The sequence below is a fragment of the Carassius carassius genome, chromosome 7 (assembly GCF_963082965.1).
Source record: "Carassius carassius chromosome 7, fCarCar2.1, whole genome shotgun sequence".
Classification (NCBI taxonomy): Eukaryota; Metazoa; Chordata; class Actinopteri; order Cypriniformes; family Cyprinidae; genus Carassius; species Carassius carassius.
This window is the reverse complement of record NC_081761.1, coordinates 6,740,720-6,765,136: the sequence shown is the minus strand read 5'-3', so window position 1 is coordinate 6,765,136 and position 24,417 is coordinate 6,740,720. Positions and strand designations below refer to the sequence as shown.

Here is a 24,417-nt window from a genome sequence, read left to right as displayed (position 1 = left end):
TAAATGATGATAGAATTAACTTTTTTAGTTGAAGTTGGACTGTTGGGCTGTTCTTTCAATTAAAAAAATCTTAAACTCAGGCGTTAGTGCATATTGTCTGACGTCAGTATTTTCCATTTATTTTTGAAATTGCATGTTTTCAATTACTTGTTAAATTTCTGCTCTTGTTCAGACCATATTGTGTGTATATATATTTATGTATTATTTGAATGTCGTTATGGTTTTGACTAAATAAAATTTCATGTTCTTCAGACTTGCGCAAGCAGATGGAAAGTGCAGAACTGAAGAACCAGCGCTTGAAGGAAGTGTTCCAAAAGAAGATTCAAGAGTTCCGTACTGCGTGTTACGTTCTCACCGGGTACCAGATTGACATCACCGTGGAGAACCAGTACCGGCTCACTTCTGTGTACGCCGAGCATATGGAGGATTCATTACTGTTCAAGGTAAATTCATATACAAACGTATTTGTGACTGCATGACCCATGCAGTCCGTATTTCATTACATAAATGTGTTTAAATTTGGACACATTGTCATGAGGTGCATTGTATATGTACTTACAATCTGGAAGAAAAGTAGAAAGTACTGAAGGAAACTAGGAAAGTAAACTTAAATTCTATTGAATCTCTGTTGTAGTTTTGCAGTTTATTTGAATGTTGATTTTATGGTCACTTGATTATTTTAGGGGTTTTGTCTAAGCTGAGCAGATATAACAGATAAAACATACCAACAATCAAAGGCTTTATGCTGAGTTTTTGTTCAATTATAAAACAATAACATTAAAATCAATGAGCTTTTGAATGACTTTGAAGGGATGCCTTGGCAAAACTATAAGGGTTTTCAGAAAAGAAAGACGTATTAGAGCCTGAAGCTTCATACCCACAGTTGGTGATTTGTTTTTCGACTCACAAATCTAAAAGCGTGAAAATCGAAAGAAGGACTTTAAAACCCAAAACCGAGGTCAGGCATCTGAAGAACTGCTGTTGTGTTTAACCTCATCTGAACCAGCTCAGCAGCTCCTCCAGCCTCAGGTGCATCTGAGTCTCCACAGGAGGTCATATCCTCTTCAGTCAGTGACTGCATTCACTGAGGTGGGTGCAGATGAAGGCATACCAACAATATAGGAAATTGGTGTTTTTACTTTAGCAGCAGGACGTAGAGAACAACAGTGACCTAGAATAACTCTTAATCAAGGAAATTGCTGTGAGTACTCTTCTTCTGGTAACACGTACACTAGTATGTTGCGTGTCAGCCTCTGAGATGTGACTTCACTGAATACTTTCAGTTGATTACATAAGATTGGAGTGTTTTGAATTTTTATTGATGATGAGCCCAGTTCAGGTAACACTTGAACTTGCACAGTATACGAGTGTAAATCAAATAATGTTTTCATAATGCTTTGAAATACACCCTTGTGAGTTTTGTTTTTTTCTCTATAGTGCACTTTTGTTTATTGTCGCATGTCTAAATGGCTTTTTTTTTTATATATATTACTGACTGTTTGCTTCAGTGATTTCTTAAACCTTGAGGCAATGTTTGCTTAAATTCTAGGCAACATTCCATTTTTTAACTTACTTAAAGGAATAATGGTAATGCTTTACAATAATGGTACATGAATAATCATTTACTAATGCCTAAATACATTTTACATTTATGCATTTAGCAGACACTTTTATCTAAAGCAACTAAGTGTATTCAGGCTATTTTTCGCTCTGCTAACACAATGCTCTACCACTGAGCCACAGGAACATTAAATGAATACTTTATTCACCAAATAATAATGATTATTAAATCATGAATTAATGAAGAGCTATCCTTAACTACAACTGGAGTCGTATGGTTACACACATAAATAACCGCAGCTTTAACTACATGTTAGTACATGTTTGATAGTTAATGCATTCATTAACATTTATGGGTAAACTAAATCAAACAGCCTCTTAAATAAATAATAAGAAATAATCTTACGCTCTCTGACTTCTTGAAAATCCACATGGCAATCTTTATATAAATATAAAGTATTGTTAATTAATTAAGCGTGTGTAGTATATTACTTATATATAAATATTACTGCGGTATCAAATCTGTATAGGGAATCTTCAAATTTCACTTGAAAAAGTTACTATTTCGTGTTTATTAGTTTTTTTTTTTTAATGTTCATTGCACAATAGTTTTGTTTTTCGCCACAATTTGAACATTAATGTGCATTCACTTGATTTAAGATGATAATCATTATTCTTTTAATGCAAATGAGAAGACCTTTATTCTTATTTTGGACAGGCCTGTATATGGTAAACCAAGTGTTATTAATGCAATATGTTGGACGAAAGATACATATTTAGTGTAAATCGAATGCGCTTACAATGGTGTACCTGCAAATGTAATTTATCTTTCTAAATTAATGCCCTTCCTTTGTGGGTTGGAGAAATGTTCAGTAATCCCTTATAGACACACATGCACACAGACTGCAGTAATTGGATTTAAGTTTTTGTTATTTGATCGGTACTTTCCTCAGGCTGTTTAATTAGAGCTGCAGTAAAGCTTCAGTGCGTCTGCATTCTGCTGTGTGAGTGCAAGCATTTACTCACGTTTGTGTGTGCGTCTGGGTGTGTTGGGGTCATTTAATACACATTATTTATGTGCTAAGGAAATAATTTAATCATTTAGCCCTTTTCTACATTCTATGTATGTAGCCACTTCTGATTGTCTTGCTGGTTTAGCGTTATTTTTTTTATTTTTTAATGTTGGATTTGATTATCAGATGATTTCATCTGATTGTTTATTTACTCATTGTAAGCATTTTTAAGATGATAGTGTTTAGACTTTATTTAAAAGTCAGTCAAGAATGTCTGAAAGAAGTGTCTACAGTACAGCACAAGTTGATTCATCTGAAGCACTCCAATACTTCTCTCTGTGTGAATGTGCTTGAGTGTTAAAACTGACTGAAAAGTGAAAAGAAATATATTTAATCTGTATCTTTAATTAAATATCTTTTTTTTTTCTTAATGCAAAAGACAGGTCACAACTGAAGCCCAATGAGTAATTTAAGCACCTTTATTAAAGTTGAAGTGTGGGAGTTTTTTTTGTTAAATTGATGTAAAATACTAATTATATCCCAGTTTAATGTGAAGAGACTTAAGCAAGTTTGTAGGCTGATTTCCCTGAAGAATGTAAACACTGTGTCGCTTTGCAGAGACAATTACATCAAAAAGTGTTCAGTTACAAATTACAAATACAAGCACATCAGATGTATTTAACAAAGTGACAAACAGCCAAGTATGGTGACCCATACTCAGGATTCCTGGTCTGCTTTTAACCCATCCAAAGTGCACACACACAGTAGTGAACACACACACACACACACACCGTGAACACACACCCAGAGCAGTGGGCAGCCATTTATGCTGCGGCGCCCGGGGAGCAGTTGGGGGTTCAGTGCTTTGCTCAAGGGCACCTCAGTCGTGGTATTGCTGGCCCGAGACTCGAACCTACAACCTTAGGGTTAGGAGTCAAACTCTCTAACTACTAGGCCATGACTTTAATTAAAATGCATGTAATTAGCTGTTAAAGGCCTCCATGTAGAATACAGAAACCCTTGTTATTAATGACACAAGTGGCTGTTAAGTGAGCTGTGGTCAGTAACTTATCTCTGTAGTAATGCCAGTGAGCAACAGTGAGATTCATCAACATCATGTTGACCGATGAGGTTCAGTAAAATTATACTGTAATGACAGTTTCCCTCGGATATTACCTAAATCATTTCACACCTGTAAGACCTTTCTTCATCTTTCTGATGAAATCCCTCCATAGGCACCAATGCAACTTACACATTCCCAGCCCAGAACGGTAGGAAAGACATTGTTAAAGTACTCCATCAATGACAGTGACAAGATACAGAAAATAAAAATAGAATAAGTAAAAAGGAAATAATATATAATTTTTTGAAAGAACATTGTATACAAAATAAAAGTTATATGGTATTTGTGTGTGCTGGTGTGTTATGTAAAAATGCAAGGATATGTAAATAAGAAGCATGTTAAATAAATGCATGTATAAATAGTGTTTTGTGTGTGTGAAGAAAGATATTATTATCTGAGAAAAAAATTAACTATACTTGGTTGTTTTTTTTTTAGTATTTCAAATACAAAATACTCTCACTCAAAGTATTTAATTACACATTGCTTTTTTTTCAGTCCAGCAAAATACAAATTACAAAATATGTATTTAGTAATTAAATATGTATTTCAAATACATTTAATTGAAATGCTGCCCATCTCTGGTGCTTTAATATTGATGCACAAATTATACATATCAAGTTAAAAAGTTAAGACACTTGTTTTTTTGTTTTGTTTTATGAAGAAGTTCCATTTAGGAGCAAACTAGTTCTGTTTGCTTACTAGAGAGCACTAATAGCTTTTCAGTTGCGACCAGTCAAGGAAGAAACTATTAATCTAAGAAGTTGTAGTCATTCGTTTGGCAAACTGTTATGGTCAATTAATTGGGCACAATATTACTGAAACTCTATAAAGAGCCTTGAGAATGTGTCACAGTCTTCACAAAAATGTCTGAAATTTGATCAGCATTATCTGCACTGTGTTTAGGAAAGATGGTTCATTATTCTCTTTTTCAATATAATCGCCATTGGATTTTTTTAAAGAATAGGTACTTGAAGATAAATGAGTGAAATGCTGGTCTCTCCGCTTCCCCCAAATATTAGGCAAGTACACTAGAGCAATGCTTTAGTTATGTAATGATTTGATCCCTAAAGAACTAAAGAACAGCTTTGAAATTCTTCCCTGTTTCTGTCTGAGATGGAGGAAAGATAATGAGAGGCACAGATTTTTTATTCCCCCTTGTCAAAATGTCTCATTGTCCTGAACATTATTTTGGGAATCTGTTAAAGTCATTGAATATCTTCCTCGTTTTGCATTTGTGTAGCTTTCAGCTCTTCTAAAACTTGACAACACATTTACATGGCTTCCTAAATGTTAAAAAGCAAAAACATTTGTTCAGTGTTAAATGAGAGATTAGATATTTGCTGTTTTTAACATAGAAAAATGGACAATCCCTTAACTGTCAGCTTCTAACATTAAATCAAGGCTGCAACACTTCAGTGCATTCAATCTCAATTAATCCTCTCCAGTGCCTTTCAACAATTTGGTGCCAAAGCCGGTTTCCAGTCAAAAACTATTGTTTCAACTTTATAAAAATGGCTGTGGGGTGGAATAACAGCTGGTTCAACAAAAGTAGATGGCAATCATTGTATTTAACAAAGCTATCGCCACCAAAAATGGCAGATGTGACTAAACTTGTCCAATTACTGTCAATTTTTTTTCTGTGTATAAAAAGAATTTTGAGTGTTGCATCAAAAGTGATTCAGAATTTTTATGCAAACACATTAATTTGCAAAGTAATTTTCTGAAATGTCTTCTATAACTCAGATTCTGATGCAGCATGTTTATTTGTTGTCCGCTTATGTAGAAACTTTTTGAAATCAAAGGTCAGGCACTGGACGTGCCACCTTTTTTGGTGGAAAATGTTTTAAAGTTTAATTTAATAGTGACACATGTACAACCACACATTTATTACAAGCTTTCTGTTTTGACACTGAAGCACTTTGCAATCAGTCTATTATATTTATATTTGTATGTGTGTGTGTTTAATGCTCTTTGTGAGTATTGTTTTCCCCAGAACTGATTGAACTTTTGGAATTCTTTCACCTGAAAATGAGGAGATGCAGAATTAAAAATTATCGTTAATGTCTCAAGCAATCAATAACGTTTTAATGAGAATTAAATATCTTTTGAACTTTTAATCGGTGCGTAGTCATTTTTTATTTATTGTTAAAAAGTTTAAATAACTATGTTTTGGTTATTTCTGAGGTCGTTAACTGAATAGAAAATGTATTAATCTGAAAAAAAAAAAAAACGACAAAAAAAAAAAACGTGTAATTTTTACATTTAATTTAAATTGTAAGAACATTCATGGGATTTTCTGTGCAGGTCTGATGAATTTTGTTAAAATAAATAAGGTTGTTAAATTGCCAAATTTAGTTTGTGTCTGCATGCTGCAGCCTATATTTTATGCTTGAATACAGAGTCCACAGCTGTTCTGTTTTAAAGTAGTTTAAAAAAAGCTAGCGGGTGTGTCATGACATCAATAATTGATTGATATTCACATAAACACTTTTCATCAAACTCTATGATGACTCAGCATTTGCACTCATGCTTTAAATGACGGCAATGAATAAGGGACTCTGGTGCCCTACTCTTTGTCACAGTTTGCCTGGGTGTACTGAATGTCCCCTTGGGGATGTATAAAGTGTCTATCTATCAGGCTGTCCGTCTAAGAAGTAGAAGTGCAGAGGTACATTCCATACAGAAAAAAGTGTGACATTACTCCAAACGTTAAGAATATGTAAACTAGTCTGCACTTTGCAGCTCTCTAAGAGAAAAAAGATTACTTCTTAACATCCTGGAGAACCGAGACTGAAATGCAATCCGTTTTTGCATGATCATATAGCAGCACTTCCAGATGTTATTACATGCAAAACGGGGTGCCAAAATGGGACAGAGAATGTGGGATTAACTGGATTTTCAGCGCTTCAGTAGGTTAATGTTATTTAATTTTTTTTTTTGGCGTCGTACTAATGAAACATTTATCTGTAATAATTTTCACCACTGTTGAAATACTGATTAAGGAAGCATATGTAATGCCAACGTGCTTGCATTCCTAATGATTTCTGGCTTCAGTATTTCACTTCAATTGCTTTATGCAACTGGAGGCATGAAAAAAGCTTGTATCAATTGTAAATGTACTGAATATTTAACACTTTCCTATCAAATTTAATAAAATGTGTGTATTGTGTTTTAAAATAACACTTTGGAATGGGATTGTGTTAGTTTTTTTTTATCATTTATGTGCATTTTTTGTTTGAAACATAAATTACATGGATTCTCCAATGATTCTCAACTTTTTTTTTTTTTAAGGTTTCTAAATATTCAGTTCATAGAAAGAATCCTGGAATAATTTGTATTGGCAACAGAATGACACTAGCAAAAACCCACACAGCCCACTCTTCAGTACGGTTAAATGACATTTGGAAAGTGTCCCAAATTATTACATTAATGTAGGTTTTCACAAGTAGATAAAGAGTTTGTTCATGCCACTTTCTCCCTCATAAAGTTGAGAACCGTCATTGAAGGCTACATATTCTTAAAGAGCACACTGACTTTTCAATTGCCTAAATGAAACTAATTGCTAATCACCTCTTCAGGAAATTAATAACTACAAGAGCAAGTGTGTAATTATATTACCTTGAGAGAACCAGATCCCAGAACTGTTGACTTGAACGAAGGAATTTAAGAGCAGTTAGAGGAATTAGGGCTTGTCTTAGCTATTTCTGACATACTTTTAAATTTAAGTATGCTTAAGTATTTAATCAATTGCTTTAACTTGAGATAAATTCTTGTACTTGACTTTGAAATTGCTATATTTCTGTAGTATAGCAGTGCTTTTAATAAAGCATTCAATTCAGCTTTTTAGCAGCTTGCTATCATATGAATAAGGCAGTCTAGTAGTTGTGTATGTGTTTGGTCTTTGCCTGTGAAATTAGGCCTGTTGAAGCCACCTGCGACCCTTCTGCTGAAGATAATTCACTGTCAATATCTGTTAACCTTGAGTTACACACAGGCACACACACAATCGCAGACATTCAGATGTTACTGTTCACACACAAACACTCCAATAAGATTTTATGGTGTTTTCTAATGTGTTGTAATCTGTCAGTTGTGACGCATTGATTGTAATTTTAAGCAAAGCATGTTGGGATTGAGTGCTATTAACAGACAAAGAAATATGCATGAAATGCTTCATAAAACATATAAACAAATGACTATGTTCAAAGCATTAAAAAACTTTTTTTTTTCTTTGTCAGTTGAATTCAGATCAATGAGCCTTGAAGTTAAACTTTGGAGACAACTGCTGTCTCTCTGTTCATTAGTTTCAGATTTAACCATGGTTAATAGTTTCAGCAGATGTGAGTAAAGTTTTTAATTAGAGTTGATGGTAATACTGCTCTGAGCTTTTCTTTCATTACTTTCATCAGTTACTGTAAATCATGATTTTAGAAAATACTCACAGGGGACACAAAAATGAAAAAAGTTTTTAATCCTAATAAGTGCATTTTGCATGAGTTTATCTTATCAGTTTTTATTTTTACAGATATTGGTGTTCATTATTATTACAGTGCAGAATGGTTATAATAAGCTGTGTAAAACGGTGTACTGCATTGTTATAAGGTTATGTTCTTCACTATCTGTATGACTTTTTAGTCACCTATTTTATTGTTTGCTAGTTCAGTAACTTAGAAAAGTTAAGGCACTCCTCTCATCGAGCCACACTAAATGAGATCCTGTTCAGGTCTCTTGGACAAATGGTGCAGGGCGAGTTACTCTCCGAAGTTTAGCTAATACTTCGGGTTAATTGTTTAGAACAGATTTTGTCCTCTTATTGTCCATTTTCTTTATATAATGAAACCTTGTTATCCTCTCAGTGTGGCCGTGAAGGGAGTCAACCAAATGTTGCGGGTATATATTTTCTTCAAAGCCCTTTTGGTTTACTGCATTATTAGGCTTTGCTGTGACTCAATACAGTAACTGAAGCACACTTCAGTCCAGCTGTTAATTGTAGTTGTGGGCGACTCCTGCAGATAAAATCGTTTTTATTGATTGAGGGAATATGGATATCTAAAACAGATATCAAGCCATTTTAATTTTTTTTTTTTTTTTTTTTACTGTACATTATGTAAGGGATACTTCTTGGAGGCAACCATGGTCCTTGGCCTCGACATCGTAAATTAAAATCGTTTAATGCACATGCCTTGCATCATCCCACTTATACCTTGGTCATTTGCCAGCATTTACAAGTCAAAGCTGTTAATGATGTTTTGCAGCGCAGAATTTGACCGGAAGAGTAAAACTTATGGTTGTTTTTGTCAGTTACGGCTCGTTAGCACTAGAATTCTTCCTGCTTCAAATCAGACTTAGAAATGAAATCGTGTGGTAAGATCAAATTTATTTGAATGAATAATAGCATTCATTTGAATTAATTATCAATCGATCGAGAGAGATGACAGTTGCGTGTGCGCATTACCTTTGTCTGTGCTCTCTCTCTCTCTCTCTCTCTCTCTCTCTCTCTCTCTCTCTCTCTCTCTCTCTCTCTCTCTGTTTGTGTGTGTGAGTGATCTGTGTTTGGGTTTGTGTGCATCAATTAAAGCAGCACATTAATAAAGGACATTGATTAAACTGACATTAAAGAGCGTTAAATGCATACCTGCCAGCCAATCAGAATTGCGAATTCAGACAGACCATGGTATAAGATATTTTAATGCCCAAATTCACTTGTAGCATTTAAAATGCTTATTTGTTTATTTTTTACTGTATTTACTTAGAGATTAAATAAAGTATGAGTAATCTTTGACAACATGATCTTATTCAAAAACATTTTGAATAAAAGATTGAGGCTTTAGATCAGTTTTTGTAGTGGGATCGCTTTTTCCGCTACTGTAAAAAATGCAAATATCCCTCTTGTTCAGAGGTTAAATCATTCATGATCATAGAATGAACTCATTAATATTTTGTCAAGTGAAAAAACTGTCCCAAAGGACTCCTATTTAAGTTTTATTTGCCCGTAAATCCCGTAAATCGATTTTCCTTCAAAGATCTTCTAAATGCCATGTTTCAACAGTTTACATGCCATGTCAACATGAGAGTAGCAGTCTTTAACCACATTCATGTAATTATAATTTAAGCGTGAATAAACGGTTCAGAAACAGAACAAATACATGTCCATAATTATGCATACTCAATTTTGTTTTGCTGGTAAAATCTGACAAGCTCGAAGCCACTTTTTGACAGGGATTTGACATGAAAATAACTGCAAAGTTTCGATTTGCAGACACACACACACACACACACATAGATTTAACCATAACCCTCAATCACAGTATCTGGCAGTTTAATTTGAGCTCTCCGGTGTTTATCTGAAAATACCCACCACCTATGGAAGCATCCGCTTCATTGCCCAGCAGTGTTTTGCAGTTACGTTGCCATTCTCTCTTATCGTCTCTTAACTTGGTTTCAGTTATTGTCAGGCCAGGTTGGTCACTGTGATTGCTGCCCTCAGCTATGTTTTCAGCTCCAGTAGTAATCAGAAGTTTCTCAGACGCAAAACCAATCAGCCTGTTTCCCTGCTGAGTCATCTCAACAGGGCACCAGGCAGAGAAAATACTCAATCAATGGTCACAATTAAAAGAGGAATAAAGTAGGAATCGTGAACCAGTAAAGAATGATGTCACAATCTTTTAACTAGTTTAAACTGGGTTACTGTTCAATATATATATTTTTAATGTTAGCTTTGATGTACAATATTGTATATTATATTTTCAATTTATACCGTGGTATATGTAGGGATAAGGCGGTTTAAATTTTCATGTTGCAATTATGTTGCTTATTCTTTTATTACGGTATACGGTGTTATCAAAATAGTGAAATGTCAATGCTGTCAAATAACCATGGTATAACCTGGATAATGCATGGCTAGCTGTCCATTTAACAATTTTAATCCACTTTGCCAAGGCAACCATGCAGGTTCTTGGTCTCCACTTTGTGCATTAAAATCATTTAATGCACAGCTAGCCGTGCATTATCCCTTAAATATAATAGAAAATAACTTAGAACGTAAACCAACTGTAAACAGTGTTAAAGTTACCATTTGGAATGGCTTGTCAACTGCATTGCATCACATCAGCAACCATGTAGAACACCTTATCATCACTGCGGCAAGCTTTTTCTCTGAAACTGAAAATCCAGTTCTATATTACTTTTGCATTTTTCATGAGAATAGCAATAACATGGACCGTTCCATCAAAGGAAGACTATATACTCTGTATTCTCTCATCTTTGCTGTAATTAGTGTCTCTGTGCTTTGATGGTGGGTACATTTGGTTAGTACCATACAGCTTCTGTTTTCGCATAATATTTCATTAATTTCATCCTCTAACATCTTGTCCCCAATAAAATATTTACTTTCAAAGCATGGATATGAAAAAAGTCTAAATTTCCTTTTATCTGTGATATTTAAGTCACCCTGTATGTCTCTAGTGGGATGAAAACATAAACTGAATGGAGCTGAAAAGGCTCAATGCTGTCTAGCGTGCTTATAATTTTAGTGGACGGTCTATTCCCAGCACACAGTGTGCACCATAGTCATTGTGCAGCTTTGACAATACATTCTTTGTTCGTTGCGATGTTTAGCATAAGAGCGCATTGGTCGTGAGAGCTCTCACTCTGTTCATGGTGAAAATATGCTTTTGCGTGGGTGTTATTGGAACATAGCATCAAGTCCACTTTTTAAACTCCTCAAAGCCCTGTCTGCCCATTTGAGTCACATCAGGGAATTAAATGTGCAAGGCGTGGGGGGAAGGATGGGGGGGTGGGGCAAAAATATGTGTGTCTCTCTGTAACCACTGAAATATAACTTGATTTGTGCATTATTTGATGAAAAAGTGAGTAGTGCTTGCCTGAGCTAAACTTCCCACCACGATTCTGGTTACCAGGGCATTGCTAGGGTTTTCTGCTCTGTTTGTAGGCTGTTGCCAGTTTTATTACATGGCTATCTAGAATGCTTGATTCTGATTGGTCATTCGCACCATAAGTGAGTTATTCCCCGATATCAATATTAACCGTATTCATTAGCGATTCTGAGTAACATACTGTACTACTCTTCTGGGTGTTTCAGGCCGGCACTTCCGTTACATCTCTCATATCACACCACCACATTCTTTCTACTTTCATCCAAATGCAGCTGCTATCATCTTGCGCCTCAGTTATCAAATGTATTTACTGTAAAATGACACCAGAGGACTTCCATATTAATTCTGTATCTGCCCTGCAGTATTATTGGTGAAGCGTTTGTCTTCTTACTAGAATGATCCTTTTGTACACTGTAATGGATTCAAAATATTAAATAGGTTAGATAGCATTTTCTGCCCTTGTCTTAATTTCTGTGGTCAAAGGCTGTGTAATTAGTGATATGACTCTATGCCCTACAATTTCCATCTTGTCTGAACTTTGTCTAGACTCAAAACTGTTTGAACTGTTTTTCTTTGCAGCAGCTTTGTCTCATATAAATATTTTGTGTGTAAATATTTACTTATTTGGCAAGTTGCTGTGATTTGAACAAATCCCTAAATGCAAGTATGTATGAGAAATAGTCATTTGTATATATGAGAAAATTATTGGCATTAATGTGTAATATTTGAAATGTACCTTTTGATGCTGAATTAAAAACAGTTTTCTATTTAAATAAGACTAGAATTTACTTAAAGTTCATAGCAGATTGCTGTGTCCCAAGCTCTGACCTGTATTCATTATGTTAAGCATCCACATAGCCTTTATAATGGCTTCACAAATGTCATCCTCTGAGCCGACACACACTGACAGTTAAATGTGTCCCTGTGTTAACCTTTGCTGGTGCAATGTCTCGCTTTAACCTCAAAAGTTATGATGACGAAGATTCCTGCTTTGATAATCTCCATGGTAACAGTAGCGCCACATTGATTGTCGACGTTGGAACGGCAGGTGTCTCTGTGCATGTTTTGATCAGCGTTCTGCCGTTTCCTCTCGTCCAATCAGGGGATGATTACACCTTTTGATGGACTCACTGATTAAACTCACTGATGAGCTATTAATGAGAGTGAAATCAAGAATATGTTTGCAAGTGAGCACATAGTGAGGGAACTTCAGAGAACTGGTAACAGTACATGATCTAATTTATGACTATGTATCAATAAAAAATAAAACAAAGGCGTAAAGTTCACTTGCAGGGTCAATACATTTTCTTTTTTAAATCATTCCCTGGATCATTTGCTAATGAGCAGCTGCACTTTTGAGTTGGAACATCTATTTTTTAGGGTCTTAAGTAGTGTATAGATTTTGGAGATGAGCTGCAAAAGATAAAATCGCTTTAATGGATGTAGATGAATTTGCAAGTGTCCTGCAAAAATCAGTTAATGCAACTTTTATTGCAAATGTTATATAACTTTGGTCATCAAATCAAATTTGCAACCCTGCCTCTGTCAGAGGAATCTTTAAGATCTTCATCTCCATGTGGTAACATATGTCATATATAACATTTAAAAAAAAAAGTGTTAAGTGTCAAAAAAAGGGAGAGAAAGATAACAAACAGCATGCAGACACTTTTTTTTATTATTAAAAAAATTTTTTTAAAGTGCAAACTACATTTTTATGACAAGTAGGAAGTAATAACGGCTGGTAAATTTGATCAACTCACCCACCATTAGCAGCTGTGGCAAAGTTCATTTCGGGCCCTGTCTGTGCAGTTGATTTGAAGAAGTGAAGGGCACAGTCAAGACACTGTTGTGGACTGTTTAATCAGGTTCGCTACTGCTGTGTTTTGGACGAGTTTCTCTTTCTCAGACTGAACTACTTTCTGTCCTGTATTGGCCAATAACATTTGCATTCACAGCTTGAACTCTGAAATAATTTCATGGATCCACTGTGGTGCCTTGAACTTTTTCTAACACACCAGTGATTTTTATATTTATTGCTTTCCTTAGCTTTTGATGTCATACATGTGGAATATGTAGACTTAAACACCCCATGAAATCATAGTTAAATTTATGGAACTTTTGAAATCTTTATATTTGCTTTTTAGGTCATCTGTATGCCATCATATACCTAAAATTAGAAAGAAAAAAAAGTATATGTAGAATCAAACAATCTGTGATTACTAAACATATATATTTGACAAAAAAAATCCAGTTTCAATATATGTAATATTTTAATTATTTATGGAAATTTCTATAGTTAATATTTATTTATTGAAACTGTATATAGTGAGTTGTACAATTTATGTATGTCTATTACATTTACATTTAGTCACTTTGCAGATGCAGAAGTATTTTTTATTTAATAAGTGTGTGTGTGTGTGTGTGTGTGTGTGTGTGTGTACACTGCCCTTTAAAAGTTTGGGATCAGTAAGCTTTTTTTAATGTTTTTTCTAATGTATTTATCCTTTTTTATGCTCAGCTATAAAGTCTTTCATCTATTTGCTCTTCAAGAATATCTATACAAGGTACAAAAGTCCTTATGGAAATTAATTGGTCAAAATGTGGGAAGACTGAATAGAAAATGTGCCATTTTCTGTCCTATTTGCATATGTCAGGTAACCTGCTAACCTTCTCATTTTAATAATCCTTTTTTTTTGCAAAAAAATCCATATAAGTGTGATTTCAACGATTTGACATGTCTATAATATCTCATCCATTTGAAACATGTTTATAGATTCAGCTAAACATACAGGTTGTGCATGCGTGCTCATGCGTGAGCTCTCTCTTCTGAGTGGATGGGGTTTGATTTGATCCCTAGAGACTGCAGTCTATTGAAGATCGAATGCCTAAACTAGTAGACATCATCTCTGTCCATCACGTCTGTCCTGTGGAGAGTTTCCTGACAGAGTTTGAGTTCTATTCCATTTGACATTGTTTCCCAGAACGACGCTCGCTTTTATTCCTTCTAGTTCTCTCTCCGTTCTTAAAGCATATGTCAGCCGTCATGTTAGTCATGACAGCAGAAGTTGTTTGTGTGTGGTGGAGTATCATGGGAAAAGAGGACAGCAAGCTCTTTGTACTGATGCATTTTAATTTGCTTAGACTGAGGATACAGAAACATTCGGGCAAGAGAATGTTTCAACTGTCGTGACTGAGAGATGCAAATAAAAAACATCTTTAAATCACACAAGAGAAGTTCTGACAGTTTCATAGAAGATGAAAAAGAAAATTAAGAATATAGTAGCGAATTCCATACTCAGAATTTGTGCTCTGCATTTAACCCATCCAAAGTGCACACACACACCCCCACCGGAGCAGTCGGCAGCCATTTATGCTGCGGCACCCGGGGAGCAGTTGTGGGTTCGGTGCCTTGCTCAAGGGCACCTCAGTCGTGGTGTTGTCAGCCCGAGACTCGAACCCACAACCTTAGGGTTAGGAGTCAAACTCTCTAACCATTAGGCCACGACTTCGCCCACAAACACTGTTTAGACATTTTCACCAGCTACTTTGTTCATGGTAAATTAAAATGATAAATTAAGTTTAAGAAAGTTTAGATTAACTGGTGAGGAAACCATTATCTGTTCTTCTCTCGTTGTCTTGAATTCTTTTCCACGGATGTTCTTCTCTGCGTTTTATGTTGTTCTTGTTTGGTTTCTCACAGATGGTGTGTGAAGTCTTCTGTTTGCTGTACCGTAACTCTCATTTCTATATGCTCTATTAAGCATATAGCAGAAAACATAAATAGACCTATATGTGTATAGGGATGATACGTTTTAACGATTTAAGGAGAATCACAGTGGGGTTTTTTCTACTTTGGTGCAGGACTTAGTAAATATCAAATGTTTGTGTATGGGCAGACAGGCAGAAGTTAACGAGAACTTAATGCACATACGAATGTCCTACAATCTGGATAGTCTGAGTAAACCCTTGATAATGGTCTTGATATTTACTCTGCCACTCATCCTGCTGTCCTTTTTTTATTTTTTTATCCAAGGTAAAATGTCAAAATCTGCATTTAAATTGCAGCCTTTTTGTTTTTCATTTGCATATTTCTGATTATTCAATTACATCTCCTCTCCTCCAGTTGGAGAGGCGGTCCTTCCCGCAGTCCCTTGGCTGATGCTCATTCAGTTAGGAGATCATAAAGCACTCGCTCTAGATACGGCACTAACAAGAATGGCAATAAACCTTTTATGTGTTTTTTTCTATCCACATTTCACATTCATGGCATAAGTGCTAGGAAAATAGTTACATTCACATTTTTATATACTGTTAGCATGTTTTATGGCTGCATTTTATTTAGATGCTAAGTTTATATGATTCGTGTTTCTAATTTCCTGTAACCTAAATATGAGAAATGTCTAAATACTATTAAATAGTACTATTACTGTATACTATATTATTCAATAAATAAATAAAATAGCCAAAATGTAATTATTTAAATTAATGAAGCTGATTTGGGACCAATTGTGTTTGCGGTTATTCTTAAAACTACATTTTCCATACATTTTAAAGATTTTTTTTCAGTCAAGTTCAGTTTGAATTTGGGCTTGCATTTACTAAAAAATAAATTTAAGTTTTGTAATTTAATTTAATTTTAAGTTCTTCCAACTTACCTGTACTATTTTTTGGTAGGACTTTAGTATTCGGACCAGTTCTTACTATTAACTAGTTGCTTATTAGCATGCCTATTATTAACATATTGGCGGTTTATTAGTACTTATAAAGCACATTCTGCATGACCATATTCTTCATTCCTATTCCTACCCAATGCCTAAATTTAACAGCTACCTTACTATCTTAATAAGCAGCAAATTAGGAGGAAAAATACATATTTAATTGTTTTTTTTTATAGTGAAAACTGGATCTTATTTTTTATTTTTTTATTTTATTTTTTTATTACAATGCAGTAGCAACAACTGAATAGCTGTATAACTTCACATTGTCATGTAAACACCTGATCAGTATGATATTTTAAATTCTTAACCCTCTGGGCTTCTTCGCCCGAAAACGGGCGAAAACCTGAACGTTTTTAAATGTTTAATTTTTTTGCTTCATCGGATGGGTATGAAACTTGGTGACTTTTGTTGTATTACCTATATGAACACACACAAAAATCAAGGAGATGATTCTGATATTTTAAAGGGTCGTAAAAAAAAAAGTCACACTTAGCTTCCTCCCGCCCGAAAACGGGCGACATAGGAAATGAATGGGAAATACGAAAAAATAGGAAAACTCAGAGAAACTTTTGGTGGTACAAGCTACAGATCAGCAACTGTGCTGAAAAAAAGTGTACAGCAATGAAGGGGTGACACTCTAGAACATCAAGAGTGCAAATAAGATCCCCCCCCCACACACACACACACACACCCACGCACCCAAAACACACACACATACACAGATAAACTGGCGACTGCAACAGCAAATTTGTAGAATATTCCACATAAAATCAATAAATGAAAAAAAAAACTTGCTCAAATGCACACACACACACACACACACACACACACAGAGAGAGAGAGAGAGAGAGAGAGAGAGAGAAAGAGAGAGACTGGTAAGACTGCAACAGCAAATTTTGAGAATATGCAAAAATAAATAAATAAAAAATACAAAAAGAGACTCTCGCTCAAATGCAACACACACACACACACACATTCACTCACACATACACACACACACACACACACACACACACACACACACACACACACACACACACACACATTGTGTTCCCTTTCTAACCAAATGCTATAGTTTGATTGTAATCATAATGCAAAACCTGATACTTATCTAAACATTTTTAAGAAAATAAAGTAATCATCTTTTAGAATATCTAAATGTATATCTAAATAAAAAAAACGAATAAGATAGAGAAATCATGTCTAAAACAACAAAAGGAATCAAATAGCCTTTCTACATAGGATATATAGGAAGCTATAGACAGCCTACAGGCTGGTACAGGACATTACACAAAAGTGGCTATTTTTTAAAGCCACTAGATGAAGTTCTTCTCCTGGAACATTTTTTTTTTAGGCTGGCACTCTATTTTGATGTGAAATGCTGCATTTATTGAATTTTTTTTTAAAAATAAATATAAAATAAAAAATGATATATTAATTCTAATGGAAAAATAGCTCATAAAAATTATATAATTAATGTAAAGTATCATAAAAAAATCTAAAAATTCTAAATAATAATCAGAAAACATTATAGAACAAAAATATATTTGATTGGTTATCCTGGGAAAAAGTAAAGTACAATTTTAAGGCTTCGCCCGTTTTCGGGCGGGAGGAAGCTAAGTGTGACCCATTTACGAAAAAGAATAGAATGTATATTGTAAAATCTCCTCCTGAGACCAGTCGTTTTTACTTTCTTGGCTGTGTATTTATTTGGTATTTGTGTTGGTGGTGTGTTTGTGGTGTGCGTGATTCTTTCTGGATTTGTCAGGAGATATATAGGCTGTTACAGTGTAGGTCCCTGGAAGCTTCTGAAGGCCGAGTCATTACAGGTGTCACTCCAAGTACAGAAATGCAACTTGTGCAAAGTCTAGGCAAGCATATTTTTGTTTTTCCCTTACTGTTTGTCTTTTTCTCCCCTTCTTTCTCTACAATATGGCATTAACTGTTAATATGCATCCCTTTTTACATCCTTAGAGAGAAAACAGCTGTTTGGGTCAAATGCAAAATGGTATAATTATTCACTTCACACCCCTTCCGTTCAAACGCTCCATTTTACAAACACTTAGAAGTGAGGAATTGAGACTGACGGAGTTGATTCTCTAGAAAGAGAGCTCAGCAGGAGATGCCAATACATGAAGTTATGGATTCTAGCTTGACAGTGTTGGGAACGCCGAACTAACTGGGTGTCCGTGGAGAATGGAAAGATGAAGAAGCAGCAATATAAACGATACTAATTTGAAAACTTCTACCATTGTCAGTTTGCCCAACTGTACCCCAGGTCAGTCATTTTTCTCCTCATTTTATTAAAGTCTTTCAGTCTTTTCTCTCATGTGGACTTCAGGGAAGGTTTTAACATCAACACATACTTGTTGTTAGCTGAAAGGTTGAATATTGTTCATAACACCCTTTTGTGGCGGTGGCAATACAAAAACACATTGATAAGGTCACAATCTGAATAACTCCCTCTCAAAACCAGTAAAAATACCGGCTGACCTTTTATTAAAATGTGATCTGGGAAAATAGAAAACAAAACCAAGTTGGAGACAATGGAGAGGCATTTTCATATGCGCCCGGTTTGCTGGGACAGGTATTAGAAGGTCTGGTGTCGAGGGGGTGCTTTGGTGTTATGAGGCAGGAATTCTATTATGGTGCTTCATAAATCACAGAAAACTGCAAAAAAGAATAAATCTTTACTGAGAGGCCTCTTTTTTCGAGCCCTCTAAATGTAAAATATATTTGATGCTAACTTCTCCTTATGGAGGTCAGACTTAAAAAGATTTGACATGGAAAGCACCATTGTGCATTGATGCCCTCATTTTGTGTTGGCTCCCTTTTGGTTCTACTCTGGGCAAGCAATTAATCACAGACTCGCTGCTTTTTTTTCTTTGAAGTTTTTGAGGGATGTATGTATACAGAGAAACAGAGCATTTTATTGTGCTTTTGGCTTCATATTATAAAGGATGATATGACTCCATGTCTGATATAAACTTTGTTACTCAATGCAAGCCGTTTAGAAGAGGCTATTAGTTGGTTAGTTAGTCAGTTAACTAGTAGTCTCAGCCTCAAACGTCACACCCATGGACCGTTGATTGAACGTCTGAAACATAGGCACAAAAGAGTTTTATTTCTCTAAAAAACGTTTGCAAAACGTTTACCTTATGTGCGCTGAATATACGCGATGGCCGGATCAACATTCTGTCCAACGTTATATAACCAATGCAGGGGTTTTTCTGCATTGATCTTTTTTTTTGGCGGCTGTCAAAGCCTTATTTGATCGGTGAGTGACAGTGACAGGGCACGTACGAGAGAGAGCCCCGGCTGCGCGCGCACTCACAGTCTTCAAACACGAAGCGCTTCTTGCTCTCTCCCTCCTTTGTGCATATTAACCAAAATCATTAGACACGATAGAAAAAGGGCGGAACGCCAAAGTTTCACGTGGAGCATTCAGAGATTTTTTTTCTCCATGACAGGCTGCTGGCTCCCACTGTAAATTTTTTTTTTTTTTTTGTAAAAGCACTCTCTGTATTAGCTTAAAGCCCTCAAGTTTACATTTACATACTGTATTCTTTCAATTGCTCTAAACAAGTATTTTGGGTGACGTTTTTTTATTGAATACTAGACATCAAGTTGTTGTTATTTTCATCTGAAAGAACTTCTTTTTCCAGTAAGCTAGGCCCTATGTGTTCAAGGTTTCAAGGTTTTATTGAATGCTATCTCTATACAAGTGCAAAGTAATGCATTCTTAGTTAGTCTTTTATTTTGTAATTTTAAGAGCAATAAAGATATATTGCAATGTTAAGGAATTGATGTTTTTTTCATTCAGATATGTAAATCAACATGTATAAATTGTTAGTAGTCAATTAATGGGGAGATAAAGAAATCAAATCGGTCTGAAAAATTAATCGTTAGATTAATCGATGCATCGAAAAAATAATCGCTAGATTAATCGTTTAAAAAATAATCGTTTATCCCAGCCCTAGTTGTTTGACATGACGGTCAAGTGGCCTCATGGGCTGGCCTTAGCCAGTGAAATCTGCCATGGATTCCAGACTTTCAGCCGTCAGTCTGTAGGTCTGGCTACACGACACTAGTTAACTAGTATACACGGGGAAACAACATTTTAGTGTGTCTACTGCTTACATAAATTTTCATTTGCAGCTTGACAAAAAACAAACCATGTTTGAATTGGGGAATATTAATTAGTAGGTTTTAGTGACTTTTGTTACTTAGTTTCTGTTAGTGACTGAGTTTATTTAACTAGTTAGTAGTAGCTATTAGTTGTTGTTTTTTTATTTCTTAGTAAGTGCATATCATTACTTACAGCTTGACATAAACCCAAACAATGTTTGATTTGGTGAATCAAAGTTAATTTTAGTAACTTTTGTTACTTACTTCCCAGTTAGTTAGTTAGTTAGAAACTTTTTTTTTAATAGTCATAAAGTAGTTTGTTGTTTTCTCTTTCTCTTAGTCAGAGCTTATAATTACCTGAAAGTTGACTTGGTGAATGTTAATTAGTTTTAGTTAGTTCTGTCACTTGGTTCCTGTTTTAACTATGGTGTGTCAACTAGTAAACTGGTTTGTGTCTATCACTTACTCTGATTTTTCATTACTGACATTTTGACATAAACCGTGTTTGACTTGTTACTTCGTTAGTAGTTAGTGACCGTAACTAGTTATTGCAGCATTTTGTTGGTTTGTGTCTTCTACTTACTCGTAGAGTATTATCACAGCTTTATATAAACCCAAATGACTAGTTAGTTAAGTGTATTTTAATTATGAGCCATTGGCTGTTAGCTAGTTAGGAAGTGACCTAGTTAGCCACCGATAGTAGTTTGTTTGACTGTTTGTGATGTTTTGTTTGATTTAAACTTGTTAACTTTTTGTTAGTTCAACTTTTTTGTTTGTTACTCTCTCTTTGCAGTTGAAGTTGTTTTGTGTGGTGAATGCTACTTTGATTTGTTTGTAGTCTCTGTCATGTTACAAATGTTTAAACAGACCTCTCTCCCCTCTTTCTCTCTCTCTCTCTCTCTCTCTCTCTCTCTCTGTCTCTCTCTCTATCTCCAGTCTACCGGTTCAGTGGGCAGTGGCAGCATGCAGCTGTTGGAGACAGATTTTTCCCGCACTCTAACTGGACTGGTAGATTTGCATCTCTTCCATCAGAAGAGCATCCCAGTGTTCCTCAGCGCGGTCACCATTGAGCTGTTCAGCCGCCAGACTGTCACCTGATTTACCTGTCATTGCTCAACTACACACTATTCAGGGAACTCTCTCTCACACACACCGAAAGACACTGACAGTTCACAGGAGTTCACAGAACTCCTGGGTGTGACAAGCTGATCATTTTTAATTAGCATTTTTTTACAGATTAAGCAATTTATAGTTAAAGGTCATCAAAGCATGACAATCTATATGGCAGCATTTGAGTAGGATAGTGATTACTGTGTATTTTTCTTTACCTTTAATGCTGTGAGCCCACACTGTGTTTAAGAAAAGGTTAACAGGTATGCAAAAGAAACATGTGCAGTCTTTTTCTTAAAAACTTCTTTCATGGCAGTTTGTGCATGTATTGAAGAAAAAAATAAAGATGTATTAAACTTTCCAGTCTATTGTTCGTATTGAGTTCTGATGGATTTCAAAACATTGTCTGAGTTGAAGTGATTTAATGATTCAGTTAGAAGCTTCTTGTTGTGTTTTACTTCAAACAACTCAAATAACCTAGTGATTGTTATTGTTATCAATTCCTCATTGAATTGAGGATAAACTAATATGCCCATTGAAACCACAATAGTTGCCTGGAAGCTCGGATACAAGTTTTATGTCTTTTAAACGTTTGCTTTGTACAATTTGGCACCAAATCCTAGTGGATGTGTGAGTATTTAAATTCCCTGGCCGTTTTAGCTGGCAGCAATTATTACTTTTTTTTTTCTCCCTTTCTTTCTACTGTCTTTATTTGAATGCCACATAAAATGCCACAGTTTCATATCCTGCACACATTAATTTGAATCTGATATGACTCGGACTGCTTTCAGATGAATTTCGTCTCAAATCTGTCGCACTAGCGATGGAAAGTGCCACTGTGCCAAAGCTATTAGCAAAGAATGTTACCCTCATCCTGCATCCGTGGTTTCAGGTAGCGCGCAGAGGCCTTGGCCAGCATCTCTGCTTTCTTCTCATGCCAGAGAATACATTGCTTATGCAATGTCCCTGCTGTTAGCTGTTCCTGTTATATGCAAACTCAGTCTTTGGCTGGCAAAATCAATTCAGAAAAACAGCTACAATGCACACATTCTCAAGCTGGCACTGCTCTGTCAATTTTATTCTCTGTTGTTTTCACACTTTCTCTTACTTTTTTGCTTCTTTATTTGCTATCATTTGTTTAACAGTTCATTGAGTCATGCATCTTTGGCCTTTAAGTCCCCAAATCCCCTTTACTTCTTTGATACCCATTTCCTCTCTCATCACACAATTTTTTTATCATTTATCATCTGGAGTCAAATAAGGTGGCCCCTCATTGGTTATTTATGAACGTTTTTGTTTTTTATGATCGGTCTTTATATAATTCATAGCTTTGGGGTGGAAAAGGCTATATATGCTAATGAGGAGCTGTAAATAGATAAAAAATGAATATTTGAGAAGCTTTATACCAAACAACGACACTGCAAAAAACTAAAACATATGGACTCTGAGGAGAGATGTCTTTAATTAAAAATCCAAACGTTTCTATTCAGTTGAGAACCGTGTGAGATTATTCATTTGTAGTATTGATGCCATTGTCCTTCTTTAAGATTTTATAGATTTCTTTGAATACACTTTTCTTACAGCCTTTATGAATAATGCATTGTAAAGTGCGTTGTAATACATTATATCTTGTCGTAAATAATTAAACAAGTAATTAGTGTAACAATAAATTGATAAGTGTTTTAATGCATTAACTTTTGTTACAATCATCCATGAGATGTTGCAATACATTATAAGGTGCATTAAGGCATAATTAATGCATTAAAACTACTTTTATAATGCATTTTACATAAAGGCTTTAAGTAAAGTGTTACCATTTATTTTTTTCTTAGTGTTTTAGTATTGAGAAAAATGTTAGCTCCAGGAATAGGTTACAAATTGTATTTAACTGTGCACATTTTAATGTTAGGCTATATAAATGATTAATTTCTTATTGAAGTTTAGCTTTTTATATAACATGTATATTATAGTATCATTCTGTTTCTACATATAATTTTTGGACAATTTTTTGCTTAGTGTTGTATTTTGTCATCTAATGCTAAAGTTTTGATTAAGTATCAATATTCTTTTTAGGGTCACTGTATTTTCAACAATTCTTTTTGTATGTAGATATCAATGGGTACCACCATTTTTTTTTTAAATACAAAAACATGAAAATGAAACATAAGCAGCATAAAGTGTTCCAGTCTCCTTACTATTGTACTACCATGTACAGTATGTCAACATTTACTGTATTTCATGCTAATTATCTTTTGAGACCAAAAAAAAAGGTCAGAAACTGTTCCCCAACATGTGGTCTCCCATGCTGGGAAAATTGTCCACCTGTCAAGCGTCCGTGTGTTTCTTCATAGAGGTTTGCTGGTTGCACCGATGAGACTGGCGATATCTCTCTATTGTGTGCCTTATCTGTTCTTAGTTTGCCATGGCATTTGAAACTAGAGTGAGTGTCACACTGGGTCGCTCCCTCTTGCATTGCCACAGAGATGAGCATTGAAGCAGACAGAGACAGGTTCCCTGGATAGACACATCCCCTGTCACTCAAACTGTGTGTGTGATAAGTGGTTGATTTGAACAGGCTTGCTGCGTTAGGGTATTTTTAACTAGTGCAGCTCGAAGACAGAATAGGATTTTGGTAAAATAAAGATTAATGCAGTGACTAGAAAGTCTGCCTGTTTGCTTTTGGATCTCACTTATCTTTCTATATAATAGTGGGTAGAGGCTTTTGCTGTATTTGATTCCTCCTAGGCTTACAGAAAATGGCCTACAACTAGATAACAGTACTTGTGATTATATTAGCAGCCATAAATCCTCCACACTCAACCTCTTTTTTTTTTTATCTCTATCTCTCCCAACATACACACAAAGTAATG

At 35.1% G+C, this 24,417-nt stretch overlaps 2 protein-coding genes across 2 annotated transcripts in view; both read left to right on the top strand.

Annotated features, from left to right (window-relative positions):
• Positions 1 to 21,600, top strand: part of LOC132143439 (mitotic spindle assembly checkpoint protein MAD1-like) — a 71,249-nt gene extending 49,649 nt beyond the window's left edge. The window contains exons 16-17 of the mRNA XM_059553643.1: positions 253 to 443; positions 21,374 to 21,600. Of these exons, the coding sequence (XP_059409626.1) occupies positions 253 to 443; positions 21,374 to 21,535 (353 nt within the window). The 3' untranslated portion in view covers positions 21,536 to 21,600. The remainder of the gene's footprint in view (positions 1 to 252; positions 444 to 21,373) is intronic.
• Positions 17,009 to 24,417, top strand: part of LOC132143438 (lysosomal alpha-glucosidase-like) — a 128,539-nt gene continuing 121,130 nt past the window's right edge. The window contains exon 1 of the mRNA XM_059553641.1: positions 17,009 to 17,020. The gene's annotated coding sequence lies outside the window, so the exon portion shown is untranslated. The remainder of the gene's footprint in view (positions 17,021 to 24,417) is intronic.